Below are 25278 nucleotides of genomic sequence, written 5' to 3'. Positions count from 1 at the left end.
GTATTGTGTACAAAATTATAGGTAGTCCTCTAGAATTTTACATTTAAGAAAAAGCTGCCAACAAAGTTCTAGTATATTTGCGTTAAACTATCTTTTAATTTCCTTAAAGATTAATTATATGAAACAAAAGAACACTAAAAAATATGAAATGATGATATTTTATCGCCTCTTTTTTTCAACTTAAAACCGGTATCAAATTTCCTCACCTTGATGGTGACATTCAAAATCTCCCATAAGAAATTCTACGCTGAAACGTGCCAATGGCTGCATTGCTTTGTCAGCGTCTGGTTGTTTTTCCAGAAACTTGAAGTTTTGCCAGATTCACATTTAGTCATGTATATTTCTCTCTTTATACTAAAAAATGTATTTTTTTGCTGCATTTTCAAGAGTTCCATTAAAATGATCTGAACATGTTGCCACGTTTTATTTTTTCCTTCATCCATTCTTTTAGAAGTAGAATAGAACTAAATGTGTGAAATTGGTATCAAAAGCTCTGTGCGATTGTTGTTTATATGTATTGTGATGATTATGAGTAAAACTACACTTGTCATCAGGGAAATGCGGAAAATGCGTGTAGAGGTATTATAAATATGTATTTTTTCCTTGCTTGTCACAATCTTTTTCCATTTGCAAGTTCATTGTCCACACAAGAATTTTAGTTTATAAACCGAAAGATTGCTTGAGGAAAAAGAATATTTTACAAAAAAAGAAGCACACATTTATTGCCATATCATGAGCTTAGCATTTTTCGTATATGGTGGTATTGAACTCAAGTGTGGGTGCTTAAAATTCTTTTAATAAAAATTCATGAGATAACCCTATTTAAAATTACATTTGACATTATATAAACCAAACACATTAAAACAAATTAAACGAGATAGAGTCATCAATTTGGACTGTTCTAATTAATTCTCCATCTTGCGTCTGTTTTACGCGATGATCGCTCTTATTGTAATGCGTCGTATATATGATCTCTGCGATTGCGATGGGAAGCCAAGTGCGAAAAGTGGGAGTTGTTAGGTAAAGATCAGCTGAATTTAACGCTACTACAACACACGATCAAGTATGAAGTTGATGGTGTAGGGTGAGACGCTATTCTTGAAAGACATCGAAATGTGAGACGCGGTATAAAAGATTTTAGTTCTTTCTGAAGATTGCCTCGAGGCGGTTCACTCTAGCAAAACGGCTTCTCATCCCATTGGTAAATAAAATCGTCGCGCAATTCGCGCTTTGGTTGAAAAAAAAAGTGAGCAAAATACGATAAACAAAAAAAATTAAATAATAGAATAGATAGAAATTAACACATTTTGGCCTTCGTGGCAATTTTGTGGTATTGCTTTTGTACGATTAATTTTATAACTTCTAAAACCGGACATCTACCTATAAATTGTGTGAAAAATTGCTTATTCGTGGTGATTTTCCCAAATGTTATGTATATATATTTGTGCGTGAATCGTCCATGAAAGTGTTTGAAAAATTTGGAGATACAGACAACGTGTTGAGTTGCTTGAAATAGCACAGTGTGTTTATTTTTCTCCCGAGATCGTGCGAAAAGCTCACAATCAGAGAAAAAAGCTGTGTGAAACCAGAACTGTGTGTTTGGTGTATATAAATGTAGTGTCTTTTATCCTTAAAGACTATTTTTGAGTACATCTACACCACTTGATCGTGAGCATTTGGTAACAAAAAAATACAATTCAATATTATTCTACCACATATAAAACAATTTAGACGATGTTTGTGATTTTAATCATTTCTCTTTCGGTTGCACAATTTTTCTTCGTGCTCACATCTCGAGATTGAAACATCTAAATTGCGCAAAATCACGCACATTGCTAGCCAAGCTATGATTGTATACATTTAAAACCATATATACTGCTGATAGTTCCTGAGGGAAGAAAAAAAAGCATTTCTGCTTGTTGAATTTAACACAATGTACACAAACAGTGGAAGGCACAAAAATGAATTAACTTCCGGAAGTGACTGTTTGAGAATACAAAATGCCACAAAACGAAACTCATATGTAATCTGCACTTCAGTTGTTGATACACTCGTACGTGCGTTTTAGGTGGCATATTCTACTATCTTGTGGATAAACATTCACCACAAAAATGTTAGAATCATCCTGAAAAAGCACAATTATTCTCCAGTATATACATAGGTTTTTAATTTAACCTTGAGTTGTCTGCTATGTTGAAATAGACCATTCTACAGTTGGTTAAAATTGCTATTTGGTTGTAGCACACGAATGAAAAAACTACAATCAATCCTTATAAAGAAATTTCTTTATTTATTTAATTATTTCTATCCTCGTGCTTAATTTTGCGTCTAACGACGACTTACTGCTATCAATCACATTGGAGAACGGCAGAAACCCCTGTATCACTGATCGTAAATGCTATGTTTTACGTGTTCATTTAAAAAGCAATTACACACAGCAAAATCAATTAAAAAAATACAAAAGTCATTCACTTATTCTCGTTCTAATAACTCATGTGAAAATGCTGAAAAATAAATTAAAGAAAGACATTAAATTTTTTTAATTTAAATACAGCAATATAGAAAATAAAAAGTACAGCGTATTTTTTATTAGCAGTGTTTCTTTAATAAAAAATATTCAATCTGAAACATTTAACAGAAGGCGAGATAGTCAAGTCCCCTATATAGGGAGCTTTATCTGGGAGCATTGCCAAAATTCCATAATTACCTGAGATCTCAAATTCCTCATGCAAAATAAGATGAAGTTGTTTTCCCTAGATGCAATTTGATTTTAATTCACGAATATGACAGTCATGTAGGTAGCTGTCGTTTGAGAATTTCCTCATGGCTGAAGGTCACGGTGAAGTTGTATGTATACGTGTGGCCATAGATTTAGTAACGCATTATACATTTATATATACGCCCTCCCCCACTATAGAGAGAAAACATATCACTACCCAGATTTCCGATGCAGTGCCAGTTGGCATGCAAAAAGAGAACATTATTCTTCTTGCCTGCATATTGCAATAAATTAAATGTCTTTTTTAATAGGCTCAATCGAAGTGTAGTGATTGTATTGCATCTGAAAATTGTCACAGGGTGAATCTCACGCCTTGTTCTACTTTTTACATTTCAATCAAATTGATGACAGGAAGTGGCATCGGAGCAAGAAAAAATTAAAGTATTTATGAACTTAATTTATTGCTCTTTTCTGTCGTTTATCGTATCTATAAATTTAATAAAAGTTGACTTAGAAGTTCTTGAGATCATCTCCTCTTGAAACTAGCCAGATTTCATAACCAAAAGATGGAATTTATGTTAATGCAGAGTGCAGGCAGTGGCATTAATTCCAGTTAGATTTCTTTGCAAGTTCTCATTCCTTTCCCACATCAAAATCTTTTAATTTGATTGAAAAACACCAAACCTCCGTCAGGCCCATCGCACAGCAAGTCAAATCATTCTCTATTTGTGATCATTTTCTAAAATGCATTCACAATTCTTACAGCTCTTTCAACTTAAAAAAAATGTTGTCTATTAAAAATAAATTCTTGCGTAGGAACAACATCTAGCAACAGCGGGTTTATGAGGTATTTTTATTGTAGTAATTTGCATTTATAAATTAATGGAAATTTTTTTATTATTACTTAAAATTTTAATATTGGAATGATCGAGGAGATTTTCTCTCTTATATAGTTTTCTCATCCCAATTAGTTCAGCATAATCCCCAATAGAAGTAATTGTAGCCTCAATGAATTACTTAACACATACAAAGTGTACACAAACTCTCGTATATGAATTAATTTATCATAAAATTACAATGTTAAAGCGTTTGTAGGTATTTATTAAATACTTTCCCACTAAATAAGTACTAAATACCACCCATTTGATCTTATTTATGAAACGAGCTACTGCGTCCGATTATTTTTCTTTTGATATACCTACTTCTTTTTTTTTCAAGAATAAAAGAGGAATTCAAGTTTAATTTACTTCCTCTTGTCTTGAAAATGAATGGTAGATATAATTAATTGACGCATAATTGTTCGTTTGAACTCTAAAGCATGGCAATTATGAGAATTTCTATATAACAGACCTTATGTCTTTTTTTTCCTGTAATACCAATGACCGTGTCTGATCTTGAAACTAAGAAACCATGGTGGAAGAAGATTTTCACAGAGATGTCCATGAAATTTTTCCATGAGTCCACTATAAGGAAGCACCTCTGCTTCGAATTTTTGCATTTTTTAAATGCCTGCATAGCTCGAAATATTTTTATTCTTTTTAAGAAAATTGATTACAAGATTGCCTTAGTTTTCTTTACTTTTTCATTAAAATTACCCACAAATTTTCTAAAAAAAAAGTAACGTAAATTTCATTTTTAGCTTTAGTTATCACAAAATCAAATGTAAAACCACACAACTCAAGTCTCTACTGACTGTGTGAATGTTCATTATATTCTCTAGCTCGGGAAATGCACCACAGAATAAGCTAATCAATGGTGTTATTACGCACGAGACGCGTCTAATTGTGTGTAGATTTTTTTTCCACACAAAATCATTAGAAGCCTGAGTAGAACAGAACGAAGCATGTGCTAGATTATTTTACATTCATTCTCTCTTGTGATTAATGTTCCTTGACCCATTTCCCAAAAAATATTCATCAATTTTTCCTCTTGTATGTTAGAGATTTCAGATGCTGATTGCTGGTTAATTTCCTCACTAAACGATGATCATATAAGTTGAGAGAATGTTCTACTTGTGGTTTCTTTCATGCCTATTTAACAAAATACATCATATATGTATGTATATAAAGAAATTTGTAAGACGCTTGTTTAACCACCGAACTACTCTTCTCTTCTCAGATTGATCATGCAATATTTTCAAGTATAGTTAAGAAGAGTAGTGAAGAATCATGCGCAATTCGTCATGATCACCGATGGCTAAAGGAAATAAGAGAAGAAGTTTGTATGCGATATTTTCGTCGCATTAAAGTCTAAGTTTCATGGTTAAATGCATTTAAATTGTAATTAAAACCTTCATAGTCCGTAATTGTTACAACATGATTTCTGGGTATTTCTTTTTTTTGCTACAATTTTTCAAATGTCTCGATGCGTGTATTTTGAGGAAGTTTTCCAATGTGGTTATAATTGTGCCAAATAGAAAAGAAAAGTGTTTCAACTTCCACAGAATTTCACAGACGCAATGGAATTTCTCGGAAGTTCTGTGACCTGAGTATTTCCTTTTTTTATTATAACACATTCGTAACGATTCTTTTATGCAATACCGAGCTATGTAGTCGTGCATTATATTTATAATCTATTAGACCGTAAAATATAAGTTTATAAAGTAAGTAAATTTAAATATTAAATAGCTTGATAAAAATCGGAAAATTTTGCACTATATACAGAATCAGTGATTTAAGTTAAATCACATTCATGTGGTACCTTCAAAAATATAATTCAACTAAAAACATAATACATAGATTTATTAAAAAATAAAAATTTTAAACGATAGAATTGATAAAAGTTATTTATTTTATCAAATGCCTAAATCAGAACGTAAATATTTCTACTCTTGGCACGTGCTTTTTCATGAAATTGCTGTGTATGTATTTATCCATATTTCTAAATAGACTTTTCGCCAATAGACAAGATTTGTATGTTTTTTTTATTTAAAAAAAAAGTAGGATAAATATTATTAAAATTTTCAATTTTTGCATTAGAAAAAATTCATTTGAAAAAAAAATTCATATGACTGTCATCAGATTCTTAAAAATAATCTATCTTACATTTTAATTTTTTATGCGATCTTAAACCTTAAACAAAATCGATCAAGTGTTTTAGGTGCAGGGCTTTTAACAAATAACCAAAATGCAATTTATTCTTATTTCACAGTCGGGTAAAAAAATAAAAATAAAAATAGCTACTAAACAATGGATACAAGTGACCGGAAGGATTAATAAATAAGTCACTGCGCCTAAGTCTGACACATTTAATATCAATTTATAACCACTTTGCAGATAATATTTCACAAATCTCGAGGGGCTTTACAACGTACAAAATGCAAACAGTCAAAATGGAACGATAAATAAATTAATTTTTCAATATTTCTTTTAAAATTGGAATCTCTACAAAATCTTCTCGTTGGCTAAAATATGTGGTTCATATCAACTTCTTTATTATTTTAAACTCACTCAAGAGGATGCTCTAAAGTGCGGCATACTTGTGATGTTTTTGTTAAAAATAAATTTAAGAAGATGAAGTGCTATAAACCCCTCAATTGAGCAGCAATTGAACTTCCGCGTCTTGTAAATCTCGCTCGTCAGATCAGTTTATCCAAGTCACATGCTCGCTAGAATTTTATTTATAGAAATACGCCAATTGACCCATACTATCTTCAGTTTAAATTTTCAAATTGCACTTCACTATATGTATAACCGTGTTTATAAGTATGTGCGTTCCGTGGATGTCTGCAAGCTTTTATCCAAAATGATACAAACATACATATCTGGGCATGTCCTTTTTGAAAAATTTAAATAATCATGGATTTTTTATTATTAGATTTATTTTATTTAGGTACTTTTTATACAATATCGCACCGTATAATTTCAACGGTTGATTTAACCATTTAAAATAATAAATTAAAAATTATCTTTATAACTCCCTAAAGAACTTTAAGCAAATCAAATATATTAAACAGAATACATAAAATTTAGCAGAAGAATATAATGTTAAAATGTGAAAAACTTGTACTACCCGTTATGTTTTTATGCTGGAATTCCCAGTTAAATTCCTTCAAAACAAATTTAAGCACATCTTTAATGCAAATTATTTTGGATGAGATGTGACAGCGATCCCATCATTCCAACCAGCTTTGGGAAACCCAATACTTAAATATTCCTCACCAGAGATCATCATTCGCAAGGTTTCAACCTTGAATGCGGTTAATACCAAAATTAAATAGCGACACGGGTTTACTGAGGAAAAAAAGAAGTGTAAGTTGTATACAAAAAACAACATCTATAATTGAATTAAGTGGCAAAAAACTCGTCTCGACGCCGTGAATTTCAACGAAAGCGAATTAAATTGCTGCGAGATGTATGGAAATGGTTGAATTGCTTGGAAAAGAAGAACGTAAAAGAAACACACTGATACAGCAAGAGAAGAGCTTAAAACGCGTTTCATAAGTGGAGTCTTTTTCTCGGGCACCAGCATCAATCTCACGAAGCACAAGTTTTCAAATGTACGTTATATATAGGTATATGTATGTGTGGTAACGTCCATGGCAGATGACACAAAACCAGTTGCAAAGTGACTCTTGGTATACCTATACCTGACTTTGGTTACTCGCGTTTGGATTAGCGGGATTAGTGGTAAGAGGGTGGCGGGAGTGATTGCATTGCACTGTCGATTGATACTTTCAATTTAACGACATAATTCTACATCCACATACCACAGACGATGGTACGACCAAGATTTTGTGGACACTTTCATTAGGAAGCACAAATAAAATATTCATTTATTCACTATGTATAAAATTTCACTGTATTGAGTAAATTCCGTAAGTACCCTCTTCAAGTACAATATTACCATACCTTCTTAAGATGTAAAATTTCTTTTTCTCATTGCTAAACTAAAATTTAAAAAAAAACCAGGCGTGGGGATATAATCCAAAAGAAAAACATAAAGATTTCATTGAAAAATCGAAAGTTTTATTTTAGTTTTCACTTTCTGTGAAGACGGACGTTGCAGAATGTCTTGTTTACTATATACCTACATACATAGTGTGCATAAGTCGGAGCACTCTAATAAAAATCAAAACGAAGTTCTGGTGTTACTATAACATCCAATCAGCAAAGATATAGATAATGTGTAGATTGTGAATGTTATTCTTACGCTTGGGAAACTTGTTTCTTCAGAAATTCCCAAGCGGTCTTATTGCGCTTTCAAGTTTTAACCTCACAAGCTAACAGATGCATCACATCCAATACAAAGGCACATAGATGCAATTTCACTAATTAGGAATGAAAATTAATTTCATAATCTTCCAGTAAGCATCACTTTTCCATGTATTTTCTCTGACTTACACAGTTGTTTCTTTACGTTTGTATGCTAATTAAATTGCGTGCCGAAGAAAGAATCATGGATTATTTTCTTGTACAAAAAGTACCTACGCATTTCTAATTAGGTTTAAGAAAAAAAAGAGTTTTTTTTTTCAAAATTAATAACTTAGCCCACGCTTCATCATTTTCATTCATATTTTGTTGTCATTCTCATTAGGTTAACATGACTAGAAAATAATATGAAAAATTCTTTACTGTTAAAGCAAAAACTATATACTGTTTTACCAATTCTGTCGAAGAGAAAACTCTAATAACTTTTGCAATTTTCTAGTTGAGTTCCTTGAGTTCGCATTATGTATTAACATTGGTGGTAATTATAAGTTTAAAAAACAAAGTAAAATTCTTCGGCACAGATACCTGCATAATATATTAAAAAACAGAAAAAAATTTTCACTATCTTTTCTAGAAATTTCCTTCCTTGGTTTTTTTTATTATTTAAATTATTTTTTAAAGTTAGAGGCACAGGTGTGTATCAGTTAAACCTTGTTTATTTTTGACATTCCACTAATTGTCACAGCATTTTGAAATTATCCATGGCCAGGAAAAACTCAAAGAAACCTTGTTTGAGTAATTATGAACTTTCTGTAATCATTTGTAATGAAATTATTTTTCATAGATATTGAAAAATGAAATGCTTTAGGCACATGATCTGTGAAATTTTAGCGTATTTTTTTTAACCATCTTCAAGGTATGCAAGAAATGCCCGAATTTTTATCAGTTTCCATTATACCTCGAGTTTTTTTTTATAAAAAAAATAAATATGCGATGAAACACCAATTTATCTCCATTTAAAGATTTCTCTGTAATTTTGTCGTTTCTCTTCCTAAGCTATTGGCGAAAAAAATATATGTATGATATTGGTTTTATTGCCTTGTTTGTCTTAAGCACGTCTTTATCGTGGAGAAGATTGTACAAAAGGGGGTTAAGGAGTGAAGAAGGTAAATGATTACAATTTGTTTGCATAATACTAAAACTAAGACTCTCATGATTTTTATTTGCATACATTGGTGTGTATTTTACTCGTTGATTGGCGCGTAACAAGTGTAAACGTATCGTTTGAATAATTTCCGATTTTAAAACAAGCAGTGAGAAACACATACACTGATTTCTGATCATCTTTCCATGAAATCCCAAGGTAAAATGTATTTACAAGTCTACCATGGAAAATGGTCAAAATTTATGGGAATACACCACACGAAAACTTTGTTTTTGACCCAGTTCAATCATGCAACTATTTGGCCTGAGAGAACCTTCCGAAAATTGACCTCTGAAGAATTTTTCAAAAATAAAATAGCAAATTCGTAATATTAAAATTATGATGAGTCAACTTATCTTACTTCAATTTCACCATACAGTTAAAAAAAATGAAAACGAATAATTTAACATGTGAATGTATTTTTCATTTTCAATTGCTTTTGGTTATCTTTCTCTTGAAGTTGTATTTGTCTCTTCTATTTGAAGCACTAATAAAACAACACTTTGAACAAACAAATCATGAATCTAGAGAAATTTTCAATATCTCTCTTTCCTTTTTTTTCTAAACAAAAACTAAATAAGAAAGTATATATTCAATGAGAGAGCATCTTGAGCAAATATGTACAGTACGTACATATAACTAAAGCCACCTTTCCGGTATTTCTGAAAGAAGCACAACATTAGGCAAGACAATGTGTGCAGAAATGTGCAAGAAGCACTTTTAGAGAGTCACACAGAAATTCAAACAGAATGAGAGGGAAATCTTCACACGACTATTGTTTCACTTCCCACACTCGCATAGACAAGGAAACAGCAAAAACTTTAAGTTGGTTCTGCAAATGAATGAAATAAATCCAAAGAGAAATTTCACTTTGATCTCGAGGAACGCAATATATTTGCAACCACATAAAGCATCCACGCTCCAGGGAGACAAACTCTAATATGTATTGCAGATGTAGGTCAAATAATTCCTTTAAATTATCTGATAAGGATAAGGGGGTATAATTTATTATACCATCAGATCGTCTTCATGATATAGAACTTCTTATTTATACAGAAAATTCTAATTAAAATAGGTATCGTATTTATTTTCTTCGGCTTTTTCTATTATCTGTTTACTTTCTTTTAATTTGCACCATTCCATGGTATTGGGCCTAATTCAGCGACCAAGAAACCCTTGAAATCTTTAAATTTTGTACTGAAATTTCAAGATTTCAAGCGAATTTCAAGGGTTTCTTGGTCGCTGAATAAGGCCCATTATCTGGCTTTTTAGTTATCTGTTCTATAAACTAATGAATGAGATCAAATGTTTTTCAGCATGCAATTCATTAAAGATCTTTGTTTAACATTCATTATGTTTGCATTTTGTATGCTGCTAAAGCAACAGGCAAATTTATAAATTTTAATCTACAAAATTTAAAACAATTAATATATTGCCTATATTTCATTTAATTCTTGTAAAAAGTTTCCAGTTTTTATCGAAGATTTCATTTTCTTTTACATAAATAAGTTAAATGGCTTACTCTTAATAATATAGAACAATAACCATTAAATAAGCAACAAATTGTTGATGGAAAGTGAAGTATCAAAATGATTCATTAGATATATTGGCAGAGTATCACGTGAATGTAAAGCTTGAATGGCTTAGAAGTTGTATGTATAGTGTGAAAAATTGATTTGACGCCAAGTGGGAACGTGAGAATGATCAACTTGAACTTCATTGCCCATCAACCCCTCAGCTTCATCTTTATCGGTCCGCAGCGGTTCATTATGCAATTCTCAAAGCAGCACGTATGATTAATGGGACAGCAGAAATGGTCGCAAAAGAGAGTTTTGCCTGGCACGTAGTAGAGGCCTCTGAGCCCGTGATTTCTCTCTCATTTGCCGTGCGGTGTACGATACGAAAATGCAGGAAAGTGATTGCTCTACAAAGCGTGCATGGTGCTCGCATCGACGAGAGAGATGGTCTAATGACACAAAGGCAAAGCGCCGGTGACCTACTCTCCTAGGTTGGTTGTGCACAGCTAGGTGCAATGAACGCATTTCTGCATACAACTCTCCCGACAATCGATACGCAAATGAACAGTGTGAGCTAAGTTTTGAGCTTGGGTACGAGATGAGGGTGGGTGGATTATCTCGCTCTGTCTGCACAAATCCACTGCAAAAGTTGACGTTGAGCCGTGGGGGGTTGGTGTGCTCTTTTCCCTCAGGTGCAGCCCCAACAGTTGAGTAATCCCGGCTAATCAGATTGTTTAGCAAACTTTTCCTCGTCTCGTTTGTGTGCGCCCCCACCGGAAGTCACTGCAAACAACCCCAACCGTTTGCCACCCAATTTGTACCGCACGCCTCCCTCATACTTCCACCTTCATCACTTTTTCACGTGCTGCCAAGAAGAGACTCAATTACATTTTCATGTTCTGCACAACTCCAACATACTTTTTCTTTCGCACACTCAGGACTTGAGATTTCTGTTGATCTGTAACACACTATCGCGAATACAGGGGCTCTTTTGAAAAGCTCCTCATTTGCAGCATCCACAAAGATCTTTTATGTTATATCAAATTTCAATTATGATATCAAGTTTACTACAATTTAGAAGATCTCCCCTCCAGTTGATTCGACAAAAAGGCAGTCATGAAAGGGTTAAAATTGCTTTCGTGTGTACATACATACATATATTTTATTATGTAACTCGTATTATTACGATATACCTACATAATTAAAAGGTATTTTACATTCATGTTTGAATTTATTTTTCAATTTTAGCAAAACTCATGAATAATCTGCAATGAACAGTAAAAATTTCTTAAGAGCATCTTATTTTAAATCACTTTAGTAATTAAATGTCTTTTTATTATACTTTTAAAAGTTATCAATAACTCTTTCAGAGTCTTTAGCAAAGCTCCCTGGGTGAAGAGAAATAACTTTGATATATTACTTTTTTATTGGCATTTTAAAAAGTTCGGCTGAGTAATAGTTCCCAAAAGATTGTTGTAAAACTCTTTTCCTCTAACTAAACTTTGGTCTAATCTCCATAGAAAAATTTTATAGGAAAGACTCAAAGAACTTAGATTAGGGAAGAAGCGCTTCTACTTTTTTTTTTCTTTTGAACAATTTTATAAGGTGTTTATCAATCATTGCTTATTCTTCTTTTAATGGAACATATGTTTTATATAAAATATACATAATACATTTACGTAATATATTGTATCAAAAGAAATTTAAATCAATTCTTGTCTTGTTAGCTCTTTCACCATGAAAATCTTTTCTAGCCCCAGGCGCATCGCCTTTTCCGAAATTTGTGAAAGAAAAACCAAATTAGTCAATCAAGTTTCTCGTGAGTAATTAGAGGATAATTTTCTGCTTTAAAGTCTGCCTGAATGTATCTTTCAATTTTACTTCCGTTTTGAAAATGCAATTTGCCACATTTCACCAGCAGATGTGCTGCAATCCGATGGAGTACGCTAATGAGATAAGCACGATATTGACACTTGACTTGGAGAATTCTCGTACATGTATATAGAAAAACTTTCTAATGCGTTCAAAAATCAATTGATAATCTCAAGAAAAATGAAAAAAAAGAGTTCATAAATGAAACTTTATCTTGGATATATCTTACATTTTTTTAACAATGAAATAACTTTATTTAATGAATACGTCGTAATTATAGTTTTCTTTTTTTTCGTTTCAGACATGGCACCACCTGAGAGGGTTGGACACCCTCATGATAATACAACTGCAAATGTAGGATAATATTAACCCTGTTGAAGTGTTTTTGGGCGTGTTATTTTGACAATATAATCTACCTTAATTGTTGCAATAATCACATTTTAAAGTGAATTTGCTGCCTCTGCCAGCAGAAAACTAAAAACCTATTTATTGTGTATAAAGATCTTTCAACTTTTTGTGCTTTTCACCAAAAGTGCTTTTTCTTCAAGTATTTTTTTATTGCAAATTGTTTTTTTTTATTTCTTTTTTTATGTGTCTTCCCATGTGTTTAAAAAAACAGCATTGAAAGAAAAAAATAAGCAGTGCTCTTTCGAAGAAGGAATCACAGCTGAAATTGGCGCGTTCTAACAGTGACTTAATTCCCAGTTTTGCATGATTTTTTTTCATGAGTGATAAGTGATATAAACGAGGTGCTCTACTTAAGGGGAAATAAAAAAGCCTGATTTGTTCTTCCTTTTGCGCGGTAACGACAACACAAACTTCCCAATTAGTTGAATTTGTCATCGAGTGAGGATACGTTCTTGTGCTCTGATCCAGCGCAACAAAGTCAATGGGTGAGATTCAGTGATTCGACATTCGCAACTGATGTCAACTGCAATGCTGTATCATTATCGAGGACGAGTGACAAGTCTGCAAAAAAGGCACATTCCCAACTGCAGGAATCCTGCAATCAGACTCTGCATTGTCCCTCAGGATACACGGCAGTCTCCGCTGAACCGACAAATTCGCTTTGCTACTCTGGGGACCCCGCTCCAGCCCATCGAGACGACGCTTGTACAGAGCCTAGTAGGTGAGGAACAATAGAAATGATTGATTAAGAGTTGAATTCGTCTAGATAGCACTTTATGGCCAAACTTTCGTAATTGATTTATTGTATTTTAATGAAGGAGAGAAATTTCTATTTCTAATAATATCCTGCATTTTGAATTGCATTAAAAATGATTCACCAAAGTTTTTAATTCTCCTTCAAATTGAGCAAAAATAACATTCTAAACTTAACACGAATTGAATCTAATCCCATAAATCTTTATGAAAAAAACAAAATACGTAGAAACCTAAAACAATTTATAAAATCAATTCAATATTCTCTAATTCCTCGCAAATATGGTATTTGTTATGATTCTCGTAGCAATAATTTTTTTTTTCGTTATTCAATTTATTTATTTTTACAGAAATGAATAGAATGGAGTGAATCGAATTCCAGCTAAAATTTCCAATTAATTTAATTTAACCTGTAGATGCACTAAATTTGCCGAGAAAAATAAATTTAAGTTCATCTAATTTTGAGCAAATAAATTTCAAATAGTGCACTTTACCAACGATTATTCAACACATTATTGAAACACTAATCATGGAAGCAAGAGTAATATATTGTACTTACACAGTAAATACCCAAAAAGCATACATTTGTTATGGTAATTTAATTAATGTTTAGCATGGGAAACCATGACAATTTATGTATATACATTACCCTCTTCGTTTTATCTTTCATGCGAAAATTTTGTGAAGTGCACAAAGGACATTTTGTGTGCAATTTCTTGTGTGTGAGTAAGTAGAGATATATAACAGTAGGTACTCTCCTATCTTTGATGAATATTTCTGGCTCAGATATCACATACATATAAGCGGAGATTTTCTTAATGTGCAGTAAATCGAGAAAATCTCTCTGTCTTCTCTAACTTCGTCCCAAATCAGATAACGTTGAGCCGAGAAATGGAGCTATATGGGATTTGTGAAGTGCAAATGACCTCCATATATGGGTGCACAGTTGATAAGCTCTTTGAGCATTAGTGCTGAACTCTGTGCACTTTCGTGGGGATATTTTTTTTCTTTCTATTCTAACATTTGGATTTCTCTTGACACCGTTTTTGCCTTCAATTGCAGACAATTTGTCCCATCGCAAGAGGCGCTGATTGAGGAAAATTCAACGCTACATAGTTCCCATCCATCTCCTGAGGTCCCAGAAGAAAACCCAACGACGCCTGATGCTAATTCACCAGTCGACCAGTTTGTCATCTTACCAAACCGAGATATAGCAACCAATCGTGCTGCCTGTAAATGTGCTGACACATCAGGGGGCGAGTATATTAAAGGGAGCTCATGCACCGATTCATCTCAACTCATTCACGACCCACTGTGGAACTTGGTAGTGTCGGAAAGATGTATTCGCCATCGACAAGGTGTGATACCCGATGATTTGTACTCGCGACAAGTGCCAAATTGCCAAAGTGATTCTCGAGTGACTGTTCATAAACAATTTCGTGATATTTTGTGCTTTTGCCTGCCACTGAAGCCCCTTCCGGCCAAATTAAGTGCCACATTCGATAGTTCCTCTAAATTTGCCACCGCCACAATCATGATGCTGCGATCGATGAAGCTTAAAGAACGCCTAGCCGTTGGCTTTGGTGTTTCTCTTGTGCTTTTCACGCTGCTACTGGTGGTAGATTTGCAGATGGACTTGGGTGTTTCTAAGAATCACATTGTTCCAGCGCATGCAAAAGTTAAATACGTCCAGACTGAAGATAAGAATGGTGTTTTTGAAGGATTTAAGAGAAAGTTTTTACAGAAAAGGTAAGGGAAATTTCTTATCATAATTATTATAAAAGAAAATATTCTTACGACCACTAAATTCGGAATTTTGAATCAAGAAATGAAAAAAAATCCTTTTATCCATTTCTTTAAATCACAAAGTTCCTAGTTTTTTCTTCAAGTGACTCCACTAAAGTTTTAATAAAACTTTTTCACTCTCTCAGATATTATTATGACATATACATAGTCAAATCCATTTGCTTATATGTAAAAGTTCTGCTGTAGCATAATTGTAATGTGACAAAACACAATGTTTTTGCGAACCATTGTTTAGCCCATTCATTCTTTCTTTTCAATTGCACCGTCTTTTCATTCATAAATATCCTACACACAACAATATCACATAAGAGGGAAGTTTTCAAGTCTTTTTTTTTTACCTTTCAACACCAAACATTTAAAGGAAGTTTCTAACTAAATGATTTTAATAAAAAGTCATATATCATGGATATATATCAATAAGTAAATTCGAATAAAATATGAAGCAGGATCCTAAAAAATTAATGTTTGCGGATACGCTTAGAATGATAGCTTTAATCAACCAATTTACAAAACCCTTTCCACGTTTGGCAAACTTCCAATTATATGGTGTAAAGCCATAGATTACCTCTGTTTTAATATTCCATGACCCCGGTATTTTTGTCTATTTGCAAACCTCACAGTGTCACAGTTTAATTGCTATTTGGGTATATTTTAAACGCACAGTATACCTTTTGTTTAATAGAAATTTCGCGTTAATTAATGACATTGTTAATTGGCACGGATATATTATAGGATTTTTTTTCATTTACAAGTGCTAAATGTATTGTGCGTATGCGTATATATCATACATGTGTCATTAGCCGAGTCAGATTTACTCAATTGGAACACAATTTTTACCATATATGATTTATCGTGGAAAAAACTCATCAACTGTTAAATAAATACATACATACATACTGTTATTGCATAGTTCCAATATCTGCCAATCATTTTTGCTAATCTGATTTCAATGTTCTCATTCGCAGCAATTCTTCCGGCTCGAAAGAGGCCTCTACAACGAGTCATAGTCGTGCTCGTACGGACACAAGTGGTCCTGGCCAGAAAATACCCACGCAACCGCCTGTACACGATAAATTTACGGACCTTCTCACTATTCTAATGGAACCCAGGCAAATTGGTACTGTGATAGTGAACTCAGATCCGGATGAGTTCAATCCCTGTTTGGAGGATCTCCTGGATATGACAATAAGGTAATTTCCGGTCGTGCAAATTTGCACAGATTCACCAGAAAATAGCCTCAGATTTCACCCTTGGTGGTGAACGTGACCATTTTCCACAATTGCCCCCATAGAATCCACCCTTTCTTTCATCGCGTAGAGAGATATGCCCAAATGTGTATGTTGTATATAGCATTGGGATGGAATTGAATGCCTTTTTGGCATAGCGTAAATATTCCTGGAAAAAAAATTCACAGCAGCAATCTGAAATAGAATCCAGTTTATTTTGCTCAATTTTTTTCCATGAAATTACACAATATGATTTCATCTCTTTAATTAACGTGTACACACACGAATAATACCTATAGGAAATATAATATTTTACATTCATTAAGCAATTATTTTAGAAATTGAATATTTTGCTAAATTTAAAACAATTTTCACAATGAACATAAACCATTACACGAAATGAGTTAGTACTGTAATAATATTTGCTAAAATGAATATTCTCCTTATCATATTTCTCACTATCTCAGTTTACTTTAGTTAATCTCCTGCACTAATCTCAGAGATTTCAACTTGAGGAGACATTGACTTGCCACCCGTGTGCATTTATTTGTACATATTGCAAAATGTTCTTACGTTTAAGTGTAAATGAGATGAAATAACTTTAATGTTTAAAATAATGGTGCATAAATGGAATGGAATTTTGTTTAATATGCACCAAGTTTGCATGGAATCCAGCTGGGAAATTTACAATATGAGCAAATTAGGGTGTTGGACGACACAAGGAGCTACACCGCAAAGGTTCTACCGACTGGGGAAGGGGTTGTTTCCACATTAATATCGCATAACGCATACAGTTGGCACACAACCAACATTTTGTTCTCATACATTGAGCAATATAATGCTTCTTTTTGAGCTCATGATGACAAGGGTTTGAAAATAAAGCAATGGTGTATGGAGATATTATATCAAGCATTATAAATCTCTAGAGACATTAACTAATCAGTCTTGATTTTAATTTAACAACAGATGCACTTTGACAAAACACAGTTAATACACATGAGATTGCTGGTGAAATTGTATTCTTTGACCTATCTCATGTGCTGAAATGACAGAAAATTTCTCACAAAATTGCATTTCGTCTCATGACACGTAGATTGAGTGGTGATAAGATATGATCTCAATTCATTTAATATACAAAGTTGAGTGGGATGGGAATTACATATATGGGTCATATGAGTATACACAAAATGTCATTTTAATTTACAATTCTCATTAAAACAACTATTTTCTCACCTATAAATAAAATGAATAAAAAAAACTTATCAAGATAAATAAATCTGCCTAATTGTGTCATTTATTCGTAAATTTATTTGAACTTTTAGAAGCAAATCCTAACCCAATGGCGCGTTGAATTTGAAACAAATTTTGTTGAGAAACCAGATTTTTTTGTGATAATCCACACTTTTGTTAAGACGCTTGATCCTACTATTCTTAAGGTAATAAAACTGTAAAATTTAATATACACCACTAAAAGTTAGAATATATGCATAATGTATTAGATAACGGCATAAAAATGGATGACATAAATTTGATATAATCCCAATAACTTCATCACTCTCCGAAACTTGTTTATGGTTAAATTACTCACACTTTATTATCTTTCAATAGGCAGGTATACATTTCCCTATCTTATTCTAACATTTTCACCATAGTGTAAGATTGTAAAATTAAGCTTCTTGACTAATAAAACATTTATTTTTTGCTTTAGCACCAAATATATTTTTCAGATAACCTGTTTTACAATATTGAATTTTACGGAATAGAAAAGTACATAATATTTTGCTTTATGAGTACTTAAATATGAAAATATATTGTAAAATTACATAAAATGAATTTTACCTCAATTGAATTTCATATGTATGTAAATTACATTTGATCATTTTGACCATGTTTATTGTCATTTTGTAAAAGACTCTTGACAAATTGGTGAAAATGTAATTTTTTGGATGAAAAAATATCCACAACATTGTAATGCTGGTATACCATCCATATGAATGATTTGATTAGTGAAAATATTCTCACTCTTTTCAAGTGAATCCGAGCGAAAGGAGAATTGAATTAAAATTTCACAGAGGGAGGAAACGAAAACAGAATTAGAAATTTGTATATATATAAATTTCGTGATTTAACGACAGAGTCGCAGGTGATCTCAAACATCGTCTTCATGCTTCATCGAATAATTCGCGATGCTTCACTTTCCCGATAAAATTGAAATTACCTAAACCTTATACTAGGTAAAATTTATTCATTGACAATGAATGTGAGACTCACGATATGTAATAAGAATTGGTTGCTCCAGAAATTTAAGAAATAACGCTATTTATAATGACCCATGCCAGTCATATTTGTGTTTAAGAATTTATATTAGAAGTACCTATATAGGTAATTAATCAGCAATTCATAAAACGATTTAATAAAACTTTCTTGACAAAAAGCTTTTCAATGCATCTTTTTTGAATTGACTATATTTTTTTTAAACCACCAATTCAATCATCAACTGAAATAAAATTCCTATAATAAGTACCACCTTTACATATCAAAGCGTTTTGTGGTTACAATTTCAGCATTTCCACTATAATTTTCTCCATTGACTTTTCTTTCTTTACAATCCAGTGCATTAAACTCCGTGACTCTTTCACTGAATTGTGATTTGGTGTGCTTGCAAATTTCCGACTATTTTTTTCCACCACTTACTCTCTTACTTGCAACAATGGGAAAATCTCCCAATGAAATGCACAAGCAAGCAATTTCCATTGAATTAGGTTTACCTTCTGAGGGGCTTCCAATTCTTCTCTGACTGTTTTCACGTATAAACCACAACTCAGAAAGTACCTATACATAATGTAACTGTATATATTTCATAACATTTTCGATATACTCTCACCTAACTCTCACGTTTGGTCAATTTATTTTTCACTTCTGTTTTGACTCATACCTATCTTAATTTGACGTGCAAATGAGATGGAAAGTTTTCAAAGCACACGCTGGCGAGTGAGTAACCCCTTAAACAGTTTGCATGTCAACATCATCCAGAAGGACAGACATTTTTACCTCTCAATGACAATGATTGGAGAAAGAATTGGCATGGCGGAAAATTATGAATTTTAATCCCTAATTCAATTAAAATTTCCAAGATTAATTTTCTATATTATTGCACGTATATAATGTTTATGTCTATGTTCCCAGTATACTAGGTGGTCTTTTTGTCCAAAGCGGCACCCCCAGCTAATACGGTCGTCTTTTCATTTTCTCATTTATTTATTTACGTGATACTTGTTAATTCTTAAATTTCACTCTATATTTTGATGTTTATCTCTCTCTCCCATGGTACCAATCATAAAAAAATTCTACCACACTGAGAAGCATGAAAAAGCCACAAGAGACTTTGTTTTTCCATAATATCACAGAGAATATATTTAATCAGATTTTTTCCCTGTTTGTTTATACACAATTTTGGTTCTCTCCCCAATGAAAACTTTAAAGTAATTTTCCACATGGGTGCCATCCTCTGTCCCTTGCCCCAAAACCCGCAGTATCATACAAATTATATTATGAAATAATATTTTACTTTGATATTCGTTAATGTTCAATGTATTATTACATAAACAATGTGTAAAAACTAAAAATAATAAATCAATTATAAATGTGCAATTCTAGTTAATTTGTTTACGTTATCAAATACAAAGCAAATATTTTTGGTAATACACATCAATTAATTTGGAAAAAAAAAATAAGTGGAAAACAATAGAAAATCTGCATTGAAAATTGCATTATTCAATAATTTAATGAAAATCGCCTTTTTAATAAAACTTCTGAGATAATTTGAAGTAAGCTTAAGGGATAACTCACAGCTTCTTCGATGGAAGAAAGACAAATCTATATAATAAAGAAAGGTCTCTCTAAAATATGGTGTCTGTTCAGCTATGCATTTCTACACCGTTGGTCCGATCGCGATGAAATTTGGTACAGAGACTACTGATACCAGGCGGTTTTTACCAACGAATAAATATTCCATTAAATCTATTTCAATTCATCACAAATCTTTTCGCTTTTAAAAATTTGCGCGAAGCGCAACAAATCCCCGCGAAGCGGGGCGAGGTAAATTGGAGCGAAGCGACAATTTACCTCGTATAAGTAATATTTAAATAACAAATAATTTCAATTCAAATCAGCATATATTTGATATTTTCAGAAGTTTCTCGTGAAAATGAAAATCTCTCTGTGAATTTTAAATCTTCTTCTTAATATATAAAGCTGAAAAGTTTGTTTGTCTGTCTGTCTGTGGCACATGAACTCCTCCGAAACGGCTGGGCCGATCTTGATGAAATTTGGTATGGGGGTAGAGGGGGTCAATACGAGTTGCAAGCGCTATATGGGATTCCGCCCCAACCCCCCTTTGTAGCGCCCCCACAGAAAAACTAATTTTTCCCACTTTCTACCTGCTGAAGGGTCAGATAACGGGATTTTTTTATTTTTAGAATTTTTCGGGGTACCGTATTATTCATCCCCCCTACTAATATACGCCCCCCTTTTATAGCTTAAAATGGAGTTTGCTCACACGTGATTGGGGGCTCGGGTTGACTAGTAACCCATATACGGAAGCGTAACTTTTATGCTTTTTTTCTTCAAAGTATAAAGAAGAAATACAAAATATTTGAGAAAGTATCTGCAAATAATCCGCACTGTGGTTAATAACTTTGCACATAATCGTGATAGTTTTATTTAGTGAGCATTTTTGGCATTTTTTGATGACAAAAGTAGTCACACAAAGGCATCTGGGGAGAATTTCCCTCTAAATGGGAATCCCATTAAAAGATAGAGGTTTACATAAGAATGAGACGTGCACGATCATCATGAAAGAGCGAATATAGGACTATGAGTGTGGAAGATGGTCTTTATGGTTTGAAATTTTATCACATTTAGAATTCTCTCTGTTATCAAGTTTACATATGAATCGCCGTCATTATAGAACGCTTTATGTTTCAACAAGAATATAATATTCTGTATATTCAGTATACAGGGAAATGTATATACATTAGCTAGGGCAAAAAAAATGTATGTATGTGTGTGCTGAAAATGGGAGGATAATTCTGGTAGCTCCTCATGTTTCTCCATATGTGCTATCGTGTTTTCTCCTATGGATCACATGGAAAAGTTTGCCACCCCCTTATTCACGTTTTATGCATCTTCTTGGCAGATTGTCTGCAACAGGAAGCCACACATAATGCACTTTTCGTAGTAGTATGGGTGGTCCCGGCACTTGGTTCATTCTCAACAAACTTCCACGGCAAACACTTTGGAAGCTGAAGATTTTCTTATTAATCATAATTTATGTAAAGTGCAAGTGAAGGAAATTTGAATACCTTTTCGCCATGATTAAATTATTATTATGCTTTTCCTCAAAATATGGAAGCTTTGAGATGACTTTTCCGCGACAAACTGTAAAGACGAACATTGTATGGGAATATCGACGGGGTCTATAAATTAATTACCGAAGGCACCGCCACAGAAATGCACCATTATAAAAGGGACACCTATCACTATCATCCTTTGAAATAAACCACAAGACATTTAGCAATTATACAATCCTTTACCTGATGGAATATAATATCTTTTATGCTATAGCATAGCAATAAAAAGACTCATTCTATTAAGAGAACCAATTTAGAAATAGAAATGAATTTACGTACCATGTGACATGATAGTTCAGACAAGCAAAACATACAGTGTCGAGAAAAATAATAGGACCACCAATATAGGTTTTAAATGTACCCTTGACTTCAATCGCCAATATCTCAGGCTGTGGGAGACAGATTTTGAAAAGTGGCATAGATTCGGAAAGCTACATTCATCCCCTTTCCAACGATGGTAGATTTTCGAAAATCGGCCCATCCGTTCAATTTTGGTAGATGATTGAACAAAAAGTGGCATTTTTAGTATGGGTCTACTTGAGCGACTGTCAAAAATCAGCCCCTCAACGGATTTTGATCACCCCGGCAGTTTTGGACAGGGGAAGAATGTAGCTTTCAGAGTTTTTTGAAATTTTGAAAATCGGACACCCAGAAAAAAAGTTAGACGGGTTTTTGTGAGTGGTCCTATTTCAATAATTTAAGGGTGAAATTACACAAAATTTCATAACAAGTTTTTGTAAATTTTTATTTTTTTTAAGTGTTTATTTGAATTTAATTGAGTAAAGTTAAAAGGCTTATAGCTTGCGAAAATAAATTTTTCCTAAAAAAAAAATAAAAATTTGTTATGAAACTTTGTGTAAATTAGGAAGCATTTTAACCCTTAAATTATTGAAATAGGACCACTCACAAAAACCCGTCTAACTTTTTTTCTGGGTGTCCGATTTTCAAAATTTCAAAAAACTCTGAAAGCTACATTCTTCCCCTGTCCAAAACTGCCGGGGTGATCAAAATCCGTTGAGGGGCTGATTTTTGACAGTCGCTCAAGTAGACCCATACTAAAAATGCCACTTTTTGTTCAATCATCTACCAAAATTGAACGGATGGGCCGATTTTCGAAAATCTACCATCGTTGGAAAGGGGATGAATGTAGCTTTCCGAATCTATGCCACTTTTCAAAATCTGTCTCCCACAGCCTGAGATATTGGCGATTGAAGTCAAGGGTACATTTAAAACCTATATTGGTGGTCCTATTATTTTTCTCGACACTGTATGTTTTAAGGTAGTCAACCTTAAAATTTAATTTCAATTGGTATCTGTCTGGCAGTACCTTACAATTTAATAATTTTTTTTATTTCTTTTATTTTGCAGTAAAAACGCCACCAACTTGGAAAAGTTCCAATTACGAATATGCAAAAGAGAATTGTACCCAGAAAATGATCAACGGGTTTCGGCTGTTATTAATGATATGGCTACATTACCAATAACACATGTTGGTGAGTACAAATACCTATAATACATTACTACTCATTTTCAAGCCAAGTGCAAATTAAGGCACATGCCAATTTTGCAACAATACACAGACTGTCAATGTCCTCTTTCAAGACTACACTAAAAAAATCAGAAATATTCTATGCAATTGTTCTTAATTAAGCTTCTTTATATTTAAAGAAAAGCGTCTGAAAAATAATAAATTAATTAACCAAAATTACAAAATAGATACATAATTTTTATATTTTTCAATCGCGAAGTCGTAAAAATATTTTAAAAATAAATAAATCAATTATGAAAATTCAATTTCATTTAATAATCTTCCTCCTATAAATCAGAATTGAATTAAATTATCAAATTAAAAGCTTATTTAAATTCAATGAATTTTAGATCAAAGTTTGCACAAAAATTTTCCCATCATTCTGGTTCTTGTTCATTTTTTTTGTTTTGTTTTTTTTTTGTTTTTAAAAATGCAATTAAAAGTTATTATTTGCACAAAAAGCTGCTTTATAATTGATAAAAAGAATGAAATGTCATGAATATCTAATTAGATTTGCTTCATTATGCAATAAGTTTGATCTTTCTTCTATTTTGGTTATTTAATATTATATACAATGTCTACCTATTTTCAATGTATATTTAACAAAAAAAAAGAAAATGAAAGTTTAATAACATCATATTTTAATGAGTTCCCAGCTCTATTAAGTTATATCTTTGTGTATGGAAAACCCATGAGTGTACCGGATGAACAACAATATAAAGTTAGTTTTAACTATAAATTATACTATAAATTCAAATGAGCTCCTCACACATTCCCTCAGTTTTCCGCCCATATATTTTGTGTGTATGGTGTACCAGAGGAAGAGACTTTTGTGTGTATCTCATGGTAAATTTTAATTTGATTCATTTGCGATGAGTTGCAAGTCCCTGTTTTGCACGCCAGTAGAATCATTTAACTGAACAAATTACTCCCAATGAATTTATAACCATATGTACCTACATATATACATTGGAAAATCTCACCTTTACGAATTGAAAATGTGGTATACCAACTAATTGGTGGAAAATCTTTCGCTTAGAATGGCTTTGAAAATTACAATGAATTCTTTGAAGACTGCCTCTACTTGTGATGGGGGTTTTACTTATATTGAAGCTCTGGAGATTCACGTGTCAAGTAAGAAATGTCCATAAAATGTCAAATTTATCACAAAATAGAGCTCTAAGATGCTAAGGAAACAAATATATAAACTTCCCAAGCAAGACAATTTGCCATAATCGTAAAGTTCAGTGAATTTGCAAAAAAAAAAAACCAAATCAAGAAAGTTTTCTTCAGTCAATTGAATAAATCACAATTTATGGGTGGAATGGTGACAAGTTACGTGTAGAAATACAAGTGTGTGAATTTTCTACAGATTTTCATCACAATTTCGCTACATCTCATATGGAAGAATGTACGTAATGCATTTGGAAGCGGAGCGATTATTTTACGACGGTAGAGTTTTCTTTGCAACTCGTAGGGAAGCTTTTTATGTGGATGAAAAGTGTGAGCAATGAAATTCCCTATGTGATGGAGGCAAAATGTGTTGTAAAAATGTCACGATTTTACTGCATGTGTGACGCGTAGGGAGTCCCAGAAGTGGGTGGTTGGGTGGCGAGACGCGTGAGTCTCCCCGTGGAATAAACATGGAACTTACACACAAAGCACATTTTCCACTTTCTCGCCC

General features: G+C 32.8%; 4 protein-coding genes across 8 annotated transcripts in view; all 4 read left to right on the top strand.

Annotated features, from left to right (window-relative positions):
• Positions 1-25278, top strand: part of LOC129786110 (replication factor C subunit 4) — a 635780-nt gene that overhangs the window by 446204 nt on the left and 164298 nt on the right. The gene's annotated exons all lie outside the window — the stretch shown is intronic.
• LOC129785980 (extended synaptotagmin-2) overlaps positions 1-25278 on the top strand; it is a 633447-nt gene that overhangs the window by 443871 nt on the left and 164298 nt on the right. The gene's annotated exons all lie outside the window — the stretch shown is intronic.
• Positions 1-25278, top strand: part of LOC129785995 (protein kinase C-like) — a 501513-nt gene that overhangs the window by 311937 nt on the left and 164298 nt on the right. The window lies entirely within an intron of this gene.
• Positions 1-25278, top strand: part of LOC129786065 (extracellular serine/threonine protein CG31145) — a 48453-nt gene that overhangs the window by 3248 nt on the left and 19927 nt on the right. The window contains exons 1-6 of one of the 3 annotated variants that reach the window (XM_055820868.1): positions 447-1679; positions 12764-12816; positions 13082-13591; positions 14686-15372; positions 16395-16619; positions 23435-23559. In XM_055820868.1, the coding sequence (XP_055676843.1) occupies positions 15158-15372; positions 16395-16619; positions 23435-23559 (565 nt within the window). In that variant the 5' untranslated portion in view covers positions 447-1679; positions 12764-12816; positions 13082-13591; positions 14686-15157. Of the gene's footprint in view, positions 1-446; positions 1680-12763; positions 13592-14685; positions 15373-16394; positions 16620-23434; positions 23560-25278 lie in introns of those variants that run through there. The other 2 variants (XM_055820867.1, XM_055820866.1) reach the window with 2 other exon arrangements.

This window comes from Lutzomyia longipalpis, chromosome 1 (assembly GCF_024334085.1).
Source record: "Lutzomyia longipalpis isolate SR_M1_2022 chromosome 1, ASM2433408v1".
Classification (NCBI taxonomy): domain Eukaryota; kingdom Metazoa; phylum Arthropoda; class Insecta; order Diptera; family Psychodidae; genus Lutzomyia; species Lutzomyia longipalpis.
This window is presented reverse-complemented; position numbering and strand designations above follow the sequence as displayed.